Source organism: Chanodichthys erythropterus, chromosome 14 (genome assembly GCF_024489055.1).
Source record: "Chanodichthys erythropterus isolate Z2021 chromosome 14, ASM2448905v1, whole genome shotgun sequence".
Taxonomy (NCBI): domain Eukaryota; kingdom Metazoa; phylum Chordata; class Actinopteri; order Cypriniformes; family Xenocyprididae; genus Chanodichthys; species Chanodichthys erythropterus.
This window is the reverse complement of record NC_090234.1, coordinates 24,465,264-24,478,454: the sequence shown is the minus strand read 5'-3', so window position 1 is coordinate 24,478,454 and position 13,191 is coordinate 24,465,264. Positions and strand designations below refer to the sequence as shown.

At 36.9% G+C, this 13,191-nt stretch overlaps 1 protein-coding gene across 3 annotated transcripts in view; it reads left to right on the top strand.

Annotated features, from left to right (window-relative positions):
* The window catches only part of lmo7a (LIM domain 7a), a 39,398-nt gene extending 26,497 nt beyond the window's left edge, over positions 1-12,901 (top strand). For 2 of the 3 annotated variants that reach the window (XM_067410201.1, XM_067410200.1), the window contains exons 14-26: positions 144-185; positions 2,192-2,217; positions 2,432-2,539; positions 2,750-2,842; positions 3,289-3,767; positions 4,822-4,878; positions 5,022-5,077; positions 5,280-5,438; positions 6,892-7,081; positions 7,199-7,450; positions 10,029-10,137; positions 12,004-12,106; positions 12,193-12,900. In XM_067410201.1, coding sequence (XP_067266302.1) covers positions 144-185; positions 2,192-2,217; positions 2,432-2,539; positions 2,750-2,842; positions 3,289-3,767; positions 4,822-4,878; positions 5,022-5,077; positions 5,280-5,438; positions 6,892-7,081; positions 7,199-7,450; positions 10,029-10,137; positions 12,004-12,106; positions 12,193-12,215 — 1,697 coding nt within the window. In that variant the 3' untranslated portion in view covers positions 12,216-12,900. Of the gene's footprint in view, positions 1-143; positions 186-2,191; positions 2,218-2,431; positions 2,540-2,749; positions 2,843-3,288; positions 3,768-4,821; positions 4,879-5,021; positions 5,078-5,279; positions 5,439-6,891; positions 7,082-7,198; positions 7,451-10,028; positions 10,138-12,003; positions 12,107-12,192 lie in introns of all 3 variants that reach the window. The other variant, XM_067410199.1, reaches the window with a different exon arrangement.
* Positions 12,902-13,191: the final 290 nt, after the last annotated feature.

Here is a 13,191-nt window from a genome sequence, read left to right as displayed (position 1 = left end):
AACAGAACAGCATCAGTTCAGTGCTGATGCGATCAGGCTATGTGTTTCGGGGGCTGTGGGTAAACCGCTAAGTCTTCATCCTGCCATCCTCCTCCTCCTCTCTCTAGCAGAAGCCCCTCATAACCTCTGTGCTCTTCCCTCAGGCTCTGCAGGGCTCACAGTCAGTTCTCTGGTCTACCTCTGTGGTAAAGGGGGGTTGAGTGTGCAGTGTCCACTTCCATCTCGAGCGCTGACATGCTGTCTACAGAGGCCGAAGTACTTAGGAAAATTGGCGAGTAAATAGTGCAGAGAAACAGAACAAACTAGTTCTCTCATGTTGTTCCAAAGCCGTTATGACTTCCGTGGAGCACAAAAGGAAACATTTAAAGACGCTCTTTTGATTGTAATTGCAATTAATGTGGCCTTAAAGGAACACTCCACTTTTTTTGAAAATAGGCTCATTTTCCAACCCCCCTAGAGTTAAACAGTTGAGTTTTACCGTTTTCGAATCCATTCAGCCGATCTCCGGTTCTGGCGGTACCACTTTTAGCATAGCTTAGCATAGTTCATTGAATCTGATTAGACCGTTAGCATCGCGCTTAAAAATGACCAAAGAGTTTTGATATTTTTCCTATTTAAAACTTGACTCTTCTGTATTTACATCGTGTACTAAGACCAGCGGAAAATGAAAAGTTGTGATTTTCTAGGCTGATATGGCTAGGAACTATACTCTCATTCAGTCGTAATAATCAAGGAACTTTGCTGCCGTTCCATTGCTGCAGCAGTGCAATGATATTAGCCTATTTTCAAAAAAAGTGGAGTGTTCCTTTAAGCTTTATAGCTTAAAAAAAAGATGCCAAAGCACCATGAAATATCATAAACATGCTCCATACAACCAAGGCTGTAGCTAGCATGGCGAAAGGAACATGATTTCAAGGGTGTCCACAGCAACAACTTGCAAACAACTTTGACCAAAATTTAAGCTGTTAATCACTGATAATCTTCCCTCCAATTGGCTGTGAACCAATGATAGATCAGAGTCAGTAAGTTTAACTGGATCATTTGTAAATCTGGCTCATTCATAGATTAAAATGATATCAAAAAGATTCTACTCAAAATAATTATTTCTTCATGAATCAGATACTGTATCACTCCACACAAGAAGCCTTAGGGTAGCTGTCAAGATTTTCAGTGAATAACTTTGTACGTTTAAGCTAAAGTAAATAAAAATAAAGCTAAACAGAAATATATAAAAAAAAAAAAGAACTAATAAAACTAGAACTAATAGAAATGACAAAAGAACATAAAATTAATAATACTTAAACTTAAATTAAAATGGAAAATGAAAATATCAAAATAAAATTTACAAATAAACAAATAAAAATAATATTTATAAATACTATAATATTACTGTATATAAATAATGCTCACATCTCCAAACCTCATTGACAATGAATGACTTTTGGTTGCTTTGTTGCTGTCAGTGCGGGAAAAAAACAAGAAAAAAAAAAAACTTAAGAGTTGTAAATGTTTTTTACAAAATATATCTTCATTAGTCATTCTCTGAGGCCTCTAAAAGACAGCATGCCAGGAATATACCAACATACAAAGCACTCTAAATAAAGTAGGAAAGTTCATCTTACTTACAGTACCATATTAATATAATATTAGAGATTTTCCCCACAGGTGTAAATGGAAGAATTCAGGATAAGACAGATAGGAATATGAGGCTACCTTCACACACTCAAGTCATTCTTGCTGTATATCCATAATTATAGAAGCAGCTCAGGGAAAGAAATCAGTAATCAGTGTGGAGTGTGTTGGTATTGTGTTGTGAATGTGAATAGTGCATGCTGTGCTGGGCATGGATGTGGGGTTTGTTTTTACTAATAGCCAGTGCTTCTGCATGAGGCATTGCATTTGGGGACTGGCCAAAGGTGTTTATCTGCGGGATGTGTTTTTGCATTATTCATTAGCTTTTTTATTGGAGTATTTGCATGTGTTTGTTTATCCGAGCCTTTGCATGTGGTGCTAATTTAACATTTATTTATAATACTGTTGGGTTATGGGTTTTTTATTTGAATAGATTTTATGTTATCAGATATTTCGATGGAATGCTTTTCATGTGTTCCCTTCATGCTGTGATGAAGGGTTTCATTCGAAATATAGGCTACACTGTTTAAAAAGCATCTAATTGAAGTTGTTTTTACAGGTGGATCCGATACAGCAATATCAAATGTAAGTTGTGTTTGTTTTCTTTTAATCCAACCACTGTTGCTTACACACGCATATGATCTGATTAATTAATAATAAGTGAATGATGTTGTTCAGTGCATAATTGTGTTTCATGGATTGAGTGCAAAAAAAAGATCATGATCATGGCAATATTTTGTAAAGGATATCTGGGATACTTTATTGGCTACAATAATTTAAGAGTTTTCTGTGTGTGTAGCTTCCCATGCCCTCCATCACTACATCCACTACACGCTGGTCCTGGGATCCAGAAGAAGAGCGCAGACGACAGGAGAAGTGGCAGAAAGAGCAGGAGCGTTTGCTGCAGGTGAATATAATATGTGCTTATCCGATAGGCTTTGTAGAGTTGTGGCCTGAATATCCGTTATGTTGAGTAAAGGAGTATATATAGCATTTGATGAGATCATTTTTTCCTAAGGTTGTAGAAACTAGTTCTTGAAGAGGATATGTATTGTGCTGCTGATCACCTTCTGTCACCTTCTCTCCCTCTTTTTTTCTCTTGCTCTTCTTGCTGCAGGAGAAGTACAAAAAAGACCAAGAAAAACTTGATGAGGAGTGGAGAAAGGCACAGCAAGATCTTGTGAAGGGGGGCTCCAAACATTATGAGGAGGTATGTCATGTCATGTCATGTCATGTCATGTCATGTCATGTCATGTCATGTTATGTTATGTTATGTTATGTTATGTTATGTTATGTTATGTTATGTTATGTTATGTTATGTTATGTTATGTTATGCTGTGATTATTTATTTAAACCATTGTTGTATGCAGGTCTATATTTTATGGATGCCTCAGCAATAATTAGACCATATTCATGGGAGAAAGTATATTCCCAAAGAAATATAACAGAATTTAGGAAAATAACTGAATTTACTCAAATTACGCTTTTCAAAAGTGCACATAAGCCATTTCTCTGGTGATTTCCAAGCAAAACAACTCTTATTTTATCTTGTGGAATTTTTTTTTTTTTTTGGTACACATCTTGCAAATTTTGCTAGGGGTATGTAAATGTATGCCATTGTCACTGTCAAACAATTCTTTGATTGCTGTTGAACAGGAGATGGAGCTGGACAGACACAACCTCTACTCCCCTCTGTCCTCCATCAGACAACCTACTGTTTCTTGGGAAGAGCAAGAGGCTTCCAGATTAGCCCAGCAAGAGGAAGAAAGGAAGAAAAGAGAAGAGGAGAGGTTACGTTTAGAGGACGAGAAAAAAAGAGAGAAAGAGAGGCTGCAGTTAGAGGAAGAGAGAAGAAAACAAGAAGAAAAAGAGCGTCTTGAGGAAGAAAGGAAAAGAGAAGAAGAAAAGAGGAAGAAAAGAGAAGAGGAGAGGCAGCGTTTAGAGGAAGAGAGAATAAAAAGAGAGGAAGAGAGGCTGTGGTTGGAAGAGAGAAGAAAGAAGGAAGAACAAGAGCGCCTTGAGGAACAGAGGAGGAAGAGAGAAGATGAAGAGCGCCTCCTTCAGGAAAAAGAGAGGAACAGAAGAGAGGAGGAGAGGAGGCGACTGGAAGAGCAGAAGAGATTTCAGGATCAAGAGTGAGTTTCTGAGTTTCAACAGTCATTAGTTGGTTTCTTCTACTTTAATTTGATGTCCCATCTCTCATTATCTGTGTCATACTGATATAAATGTATAATTTTCTCAAGCATGCATTAACTTTTTTTCTTTGTTAATATGAAGGAATGGCATTGAATAGCATGCTTGACAAATATTAGTCCTGCTTTAAATACCAAAGTAACCTGACTAAACTAACATTGTCTGTGTTAGGGCTGGGTGATATGACACAGAAAAATTGCAATATGTTCTATGCATTGGCAGTTGTGTTTATATTAGTGAACAGAACTGCTTTGCATTATTCACACATTCAGAGTGATGAAGTAACATGGAATAATATAAAATTACATGGAGGAATGCTACGTAAATTAGTCGAGATGTGTGTGTGACCCTGGACCACAAAACCTGTCACAAGGGTAAATTTTTTTAAATTGAGATTTATACATCATCCGACAACTGAATAAATAAGCTTTCCATTGATGTATGGTTTGTTAGGAAATGACAATATTTGGTTGAGATAACTATTTGAAAATCTTGATTCTGAGGGTGAAAAAAAAATCAAAATATTGAGAAAATCACCATTAAAGTTGTCCAAATTAAGTCCTTAGCAATGCATATCCACTCACAAAAATATTTTTTTTATATATTTACGGTAGTAAGTTTACAAAATATCTTCATGGAAGATGATCTTTACTTAATATCCTAATGATTTTTGCCATAAAAGAAAAATCGACAATTTTGACCCTTATAATGTATTGTTGGCTACTGCTACAAATATACCCATGCAACTTATGACTGGTTTTGTGGTACAGGGTCACATATTTGTAAATTTTACAGCAATAATAACTACATTGTAATGTTTGCTGTTACCGTGATTCAAGATATCATGCCATGATTTAAGATTTTGGTTCTATTTCCCAGCCCTAGTCTGTGTTTAACTCATGCATTAATAATCACACTAATTTGTCTTCTATTAATGTTCAATCATGACTGTGTGAACATCTGCTTGTCTGTGCTGATTCTGCTGTTTGGCCACAGTAAGGTGGACTCCTTTGGCTATACCAATGTTTACCCTGAATTATCCTACTCACACAGGTAAATAGGACTTTTTATTTAACAAAGCTGTAAGTAAATGCAATGCTTTCAGGCTATGCGTCCATTCAGACATTTATAAGATCTTTTATCTGAATATTTATCAGACTGAGTAATCTTATTATCTCTTTCGGTTCGATTTGCAGGTCAATTTCCAAATCCACTCCAGAACTTGATGAGGTTGCAAAACCAGATATTAAAGGTCAGTGCAGCTTTTATCTTTTCCTCTAACCCTTTATGTGTGTCTATTGTTGGTTTGACAAATAAGGAGCTGCCGAGACAGCACTATATATAGGGATTGTGTCAGAATCCTCAAGAAGAGCGTGCCACGTGTTGTGAGGGCTCACACACGCACAGATCACACATGCACGGTACGGCACTGTAGAGTGTGTGGTTCTCTTCAGGTGTATACAGCAGACACAGGGGTTTGGCAGGATGGCTGCTGGAGGAGGAATTGAGGCGAAAGAAAAACCCTCAGATCCAGAGAAAGCAGGCAGCGAGTGAGCTAGAGCTTGAGAGGAGGAGCATCCTCAATGCCATGAAATACAGAGACCCAGAGAGAGGTGGGGGCGGCTCGGACCCACGGCAATCAATCAGCTTAACCAATCACCTTGGCCTTATTTTCTGCAAATTTGACAGATCCATTGTCAGCAAATCAGATGTAATCGAGTCTGTGTCCACGTGATCAGTGTGCATTTGATTAAAAACTGTAATATAAAAACAGTGGAGTCCAACAGCCTGAGACCATAAGTGAAAATGCTTCTATTTTTGAATTGGTCTAATTTAATAACTTTTTTAAATAACTTAAAACGATCTAATATACATTATACTATCATTTAAAAGTTTGGAGTCAGTAAGATTTTTTTTTTTTTTTAAGAAATTAATACTTTTATTCTGCAAAAATGCATCAAATTTATTAAAAGTGTCAGTAAAGACTTAATTCTATTTCAAATAAATGCTTTTCTTTTGAACTTTCCATAATCCTTTCCTGAAAAAATGTGCTAAAAATGTGCCAGTTTCCACAAAAAACATTAAGGCCCAGTTTCACACACAAGGCTTAGCCGAAGCCAAGATTAAGCTTTAGTTCATTTAGGGCATTTAAGTAGCGTTTATAAACGTTCACTAGAAAAAAAACATTACTGGTGTGAATCTTGCGACAAAACAATGGCACTGACATATTTTAAGATATTTCAGTGCAAGTTACTTTCAGTTACAAAAGCTAGTCCCAGACTAAAATGCATGTTTGAGCTGAAGCCTTGTCTGTGAAACTGGGGGTAAGCAGCATTAACTCTTTCACCATTGATAATAATAAGAAATGTTTCTTGAGCATCAAATCAGCATATTAAAATGATTGTTGAAGGATCATGTGACTGAAGATTGTAGTAATGATGCTGAAAATTCAGCTTTCCCATCACAGGAATAAATTACATTTTAAAACATTTAAAACATTCAAAACATTCATTTTAAAGTGTAATAATTTTTCACAATATCAGTGTTTTTTACTTTGTTTTGATCAAATAAATGCAGCCTTGGTGAGCATAAGAGAATTCTTTCAAAAACATTTTTACAAAATTTTACCAACCCCAAACTTTTGAAAAGTTATGTACAGTATGTTAACATTAAAAAAAATAGTTAATTTTTTTTAAGAATGTCTTGGTATTTGGTTGTCCTCATTTTGCTTTAATAACAGCTACACTTAAACTAGATGAACTTCATGTAAAAAAATCCTGATGATCATGTTCTTCAGCATGATTTAAGATTATCCAAAGAGCTTCATCTTGAGCTTTAGTGGAAGTAAGAACATCTGACCATCTGTGACTGTTTATTGCCAGGCTTACATTATATTTTGAATCTCAGATTTTCACTGTGGTTTCAAACATTCAGACCCCACTATATATAATCATATGAAGATTGTCTGAAATCAGTTGCTCTTGATTTGAAATTACATGATGTTTGTTTATCAACTCTGATTACAACTTGTCACCTTGTTATTAATGGTAATTTTTGTCTGAGCAGCAAGCAGTGGTTTGGGTGAGGTCAGCAGGGACTATAAGAAAGAGCCTCTAACTCAGGCTGAAGTGGAAAGGCAACAGATCCTTCAAGAAATGAAGAAGAAGACTTCCTTGAACACAGACAACAGCTGGATTCGCCAGCAGAGCTCTGCCAGTGTCACCGCCAAAGAACCAGTTGATCTTCCCATGAGGAGGTTAGTATATTTGCCAACGTTGTCTTACTTTGTAAGTAAAGAAAATGCACGTGTTAAGATGCAACTGATGTTACTTGTGAGCTTAGACATTGAAAAATTCACTTCACTCACTTGTAGGGGCGAGTCTCTTGACAACCTCGATATGCCTCGTTCCTCCTGGAGATCATCATGGAGCACATCTAACAGCACCTCGCTCATACCAGACTACAGCCGTCCTCATTCGGCCCTCTCTGGCTCCTCATCCTACTATAGTGGACGTCCAGGGTCTGCCACTCTGCCGGCATCTCAGTCCATGAGCTCCCTCAAGCAGTCCTGGTCTCCATCCCCAACTACACCAGAGCCAGAGCCTCAAGCTCCACTACGGAATAGGTATTCTTCGCTAAAAGAAATTGTTATTGGTCTCTAAACACTCTAAAACATTGGTTCTCAACTGGTGGGTCGATGACAGCAGAATAATAAAATGCAACTAATTCTGGATAGTGTGGTAGATTTTTCCCTACACACCTGACTTAGTTAAACCGGGTGTCCCAGACACCCATAAATCTATAAATTTTTCTCTACAAAGCGTACTTCAATACCTGTTCGAGTCGGCCGACGTCTCGGCCTGTTTTGGGGCACTATCACCTGATACTAAGCTCTTTAGTACTCCTCACCTCCACTAAACACTATCACTATAGTATAGAAGTAAGATCTCTAGTGCTTAGTTTGCTGTGGCCTAAAAACCAAACAGACTCCAGACTATGCCTCAGAATATGCTTTAATCACAGCCGGGAGAGTTCTCATCAATTCCAGAGAATCTCTCTCCGAACAAAGGAATACAACAGGTTTTATAGGATTTCAGGTACACTTCACAGTCAGTATGGCATGATCTATTACTCATTATCATCAGTCTTAATACGATTGGTTTAGATTTAAGAAAAACATCTCAGTTCCTCTGTCCTGCATAAATTTAGATTTAGAACAACTGAATCACAAGATCATCAAAAATTGTCTCAGGGTTAATAGTTCAGATTACTCAATAGGTTAAAACAATTCCTCAAAGCCTATTTTTATCCTCAGAAGGATGCTGTCTAGCCAGCACAGCAGAATTTTTCTGAATCACAGCACTCAGTCCTTATGACTGTTTCTTTATTTCAAAGTTAGATTGTTATTAGGCCTGTAAAAGAAAAGAAATGTTAGTTCATTATTAATTAGTTCAAAAATTCAATCACAATAGCAAAACAAAGGACTTGTCAACTTTTAAAAGGTTGGGGAAAAAAACTTCCATAATTTTTGTTGTTGTCATACGTTTTTAAGTTAAATTAAGACAAGTGGGAAAAAATTCCCAATGCATTAATACAAAATACACTTATATTCAAGATACTATCTATGACAGCAAGTCTTAATATGTTATGTAGTGTTGCTTAAATACATCAAATAAACTCAAACAAATGTATCTTAAGGATTTTTAGATGTTTTTACTGAAAAACAAATAGAAGTTCACCTAAAAATGAAAATTCTTTCATCATTTACTCACCCTCATGTCATTTCAAATCTGTATTTCCTTTCTTATGTGAAAGACAAAAGAAGATATTTTAAGTAAGTTCCCTTATTTGGTTATTAAGGGGTTAATTCACCCAAAAATTAAAATTCTGTCATTAATTACTCAACCTCATGTCGTTCCACACCTGTGAGACCTTCACCGTAAGACCTTCATTCATCTTCGGAACACAAATTAAGATATTTTTGATGAAATCCCAGAGGTATATGACTCGTCCGTAGACAACAAAATCACCACTTTCAAGGTCCAGAAAGGTACTAAAGACATCGTTAAAACAGTCGACGGTACTGCAGTGGTTCAACTTTAATGTTATGAAGTGACATTTTTCAACTTTAATGTTATGAAGTGAGTTTTTTGCGCAAAAACAAAACAAAAATAACAAATTTATTAAACATCTTCTCTTCTGCGTCATTCTCATATGTTGTTTACATTCAGCACTTCCAGGTTCTACGTCAGAACGCCAGGCTTCCGTGTTTATGTCCGAATGCCGACTCATTATTAGCCGGCTCCTGAGTCAGTATCACACGCATGCAACATGCTGCTCATGTGTGCAGCTTTGGCCAATACTGAGCTGGCGTTCGGACGTAAACACAAAAGCCTTCACTGTGCTTACTGTGGCAATGGCGCAAGGATAATGACAGGGAAGAGAAGAGATTGTTGAATAAAGTCGTTATTTTTGTTTTGTTGTTGCGCACAAAAAGTATTCTTGTCGCTTCATAACATTAAGGTTGAACCGCTGCAGTCACATCGACTGTTTTAACAATGTCTTTAGTAGCTTTCTGGACCTTGAATGTGGTGGTTATATTGGATATATGGATGAGTCATATACCTCTGGGATTTTATCAAAAATATCTTAATTTGTGTTCCGAAGATGAACGAAAGTCTTACAGGTGTGGAACGACATGAGGGTGAGTAATTAATGACTGAATTTTAATTTTGGGTGAACTAACCCTTAACATAATTAAAAATTTGTTCAGCAGAAGAAAGAAATGCATACAGGTTTGGAATGGCACGAGGGTGAGTAAATGATAACAGAATTTTCATTTTCAATTATGCTTTAAAAAAACTTTTTTTTTTTTGCAGTTAATATATCATTTGGCCCAGTGCTTGTTCTATGTGATTGCATAACTGTTGTTGTGATTGCACCTTAAAGAATTTTTGATGGCATTTTGTATGATAAACAATATAGATAATGTGTTGGGCCACCACTTGATGTCCAATCTGGCTAGTCAAGCAAAACCATTTGAGAACCACTGAACCACTGATCCACTGATCTAATTCCATACATCCATTCCCATGTGTCTCCCATATTTTCATTGTCTTCAAAATGTGTTTGGACCCCACATAAGCCATGGGCTGTGTGCAAGTCTGTTGCTTAGCCCTCAGATCATGTTTTGTGTAATCTAGGTCAGTGAGTGGCAGGAAAATCTGTTCGTTCTGTAATACACCACTGGGCAAAGGAGCAGCCATGATCATCGAGTCCCTGGGGCTCTGTTATCATTTGAATTGTTTCAAGGTGAGCTTTCAGCTACTCAAGGTCAGGTCCAGCCTGCCTTCATCAGTGACTAACCTGACTAATCTGCCCTGCCTGCTTTTACGATTACTGTAATCAGTTGTTCTGTGCACATATAAAAATGTCAACTCAGAGAATCAAAATGCCAATTCTAACCCTCTAGCTGATTCATGGATAACAACACTGACAGTTCTGACCCATGACTTTTCTTTCTTTCTTTCCTAAAAGACTGTCATTTGTTTCTCTCAAATGGAAACAAACCATCAAGAACAAACCGTGTGCATTTTTAAAGGCTGATTTTTAAATCCATTTTTGCCAAGATGGAATAAGAGTGATTTCGCTTCAATAATTGTTGTACTATGTACTATATTTATTGATATATTTATTGATAATTATCGATATATTCTATGAAGTACTATTTAGATTGCATCTGTGCCAAAAATCCCTTGACAAAAACACGTTATTCACTAACTACCCATAGTCTAACTTTACCAGTTACCCTATATGTGCTGGTTTAGCACTGCACCGTGGCATATTTTAGTAATCATTGTCATTCTTTTTAGCATAAACATGCCTAATTTATAGGCAAATTAGTATACAATGATAGAATTTAGTGAACAAGGTGCAATCTAAGTACTATTTGGCTGGTGCAATAAACATTGCATTGTTATAAAGTGGTGTTAGACAGTTTGTTCACCCAAAAATGTCATTAATTGCTCACTCTCATGTCTTTCCATACCCATAAGTCCTTCGTTCATCTTCAGAACACAAATTAAGATATTTTTGATGAAATCCGATGGCTCAGTGAGGCCTGCATTGCACTTTCTGCATTTTAATGTGCTATTTAAGTTTCACAGTGGGGGAGTCCCAGTTAAAGGGGCTCTATGCAATAATGACACCCAGTGTTCAAAATAGGTACTGCAGTCCAAATTCGAAATATTGTTTGGCCCGCCCCCTCGTTCAAAGACGCGGGTTGCCAGCAACAATAGGGAGCGCAATTCACAATGAAAGCTGAGGAGACTTACACACTGTAAGCTGATGAGTTATTTTATCCATTTTAATATGCTGTTGTTCATAGAGATATTTAGATGGATTCAGAAGCTTTTTAGGTCAGGAAGAATCTGCGATTCTCTGACCAAGTTTGTTTGCTGGTTTCCATGTTTGCAATACGCGCCGTTTTCCGCCAACTGGCAACCTGTGATGTCGAAATACAGCACACGAACTGGCAGCACACGGTTTTGCACAAACCAAAACAAAGACAGACATTCCAACACGGAACGCACATTTCAAAGTAGAATATCTGGCTGTAGCATTGTCTTTCAGAGAAACAAGTAGGTGAACTTAGCATGTTTCCTAAATATCTGCAAACATATCGGGGTATTTTTATGCTTTATTAAAGTAAAAATCTTACTTTAAGAACCCCAGATTGCAGTAATCTGCTGCATCTCCCATAATTTAGCACTCAGGAATGACTGGCAAGATGTTAAATTGCACTGCAAATTCTATAGTAGGTGCTAAAACAGCACAGACAAGTGTGTAAATAAAAGCTATCAGTGTGCATAATTCATTCTTCTTTAATTCCCTTCTGAATTTATCCCACTGTCTTTACCCTCAGCGGAGCCAAATGATTTCATTTGTGTTTCTGCTCATCCTTTCATTCACACTGCATTGTCCTCTTTCTAAGCTTGTGGGGTTATTTCTGGTTCTTTGGGCTGGTGTTATACTTCAATTTCATATGCTTTTATGCTGCAGCCATTGACCTCAAGCTAGGATTCTCTCTCACTCTTAGATGGAGGTGAGTGTATGATATGGCATTAAATGGAGGATTCTGTCTGTCTAACAATGTGTTCTTTCATCTTGTGTTTACAGTGCTCTGACTGCAAGTCTGATTTGGGAGGCTCACAAGCAGGAGCAGAAGTCAGAATACGAAACCAACAGCTTTATTGTAACTCCTGCTATATGCGACTCAAAAGTATGCCAGACATCTCTGCAATATGTGCAATATAGTTCACCGAGTGATTTCTGATCTTCTTTATGAGTGTATTTTTCTCTTTCCAGCTGGCCAACCCACATCCATGTGATCTCGCTGTACTGCAGCAGATTGAGGAGGAACCAATCACAGACAAGGAAGTGTAAACATTACGAGTGTGTTGATGTGATGAACATTGAGTGATTCAGCCAGCATTGATTATTCAATGAGCTTCTATTCTTCCTTTTTTACTTACGAGAGGGTGAGATTCCTAAGGTTATGTTTATTTGAAAGTATTAGTAATTGTTTGTACAAAAGGGATGTGCATGTACCTGAATATGAACTATGCATTTGAAAAGATAAATCATACACTGTCTTTTTCATCATAACTGATTGAAAGATTCTGATGATTTCTGGCTGGTTAACTGATATTCGTATGGTCCTAAAAGTGTTTATAGTAATTAATAGAAATGTGCTATTTTATTGTTATTGCATATCTAACTTTCACCTGCAGTATGTGCTATATAAGGGTTTGCTGACTAAAATATCCTGTTAATATTCCACTTCATCTGTGTGCCTTTTTGTGTTCTGATGGGGAAAGATAATTAAGGTTAAATGCATTAAGAATTTTAAAATGGCATGGTTAGTAAGCAGCACTCATGAGTTATATACTGTTAGCATCTATTTTATGCATCTGAGCAATGTCTCTGCAGGGGGGGAAATGGATCTAGAACAAAAGCAGCGTACTCCGTAATAATTGTAAATAAAATTACCAAACTATGTCTTACCTGGGTGTGATTTACTTGACTTATCTCTTATTAATCAGATTTCTACACCTAAAACTAGGCTAAATTCACCGTTACTGTCTTCAAGTAACATTGAGTCATCTTTCATAGTGGTCATAACCTCATCACAGTTGCAGGGGATTTTCATCCAATACATTTTCCAATGCATTTTTATCAGAGTACTACACTGCATTTCCCATGATACTATGTTTTCAATGAGTGTGTATTTTTGTTGCAGTTGCCTAATGACAATTGCACATCGCTAACATATTTTGGGAATTTACTGCTGGATGTATCAGGACC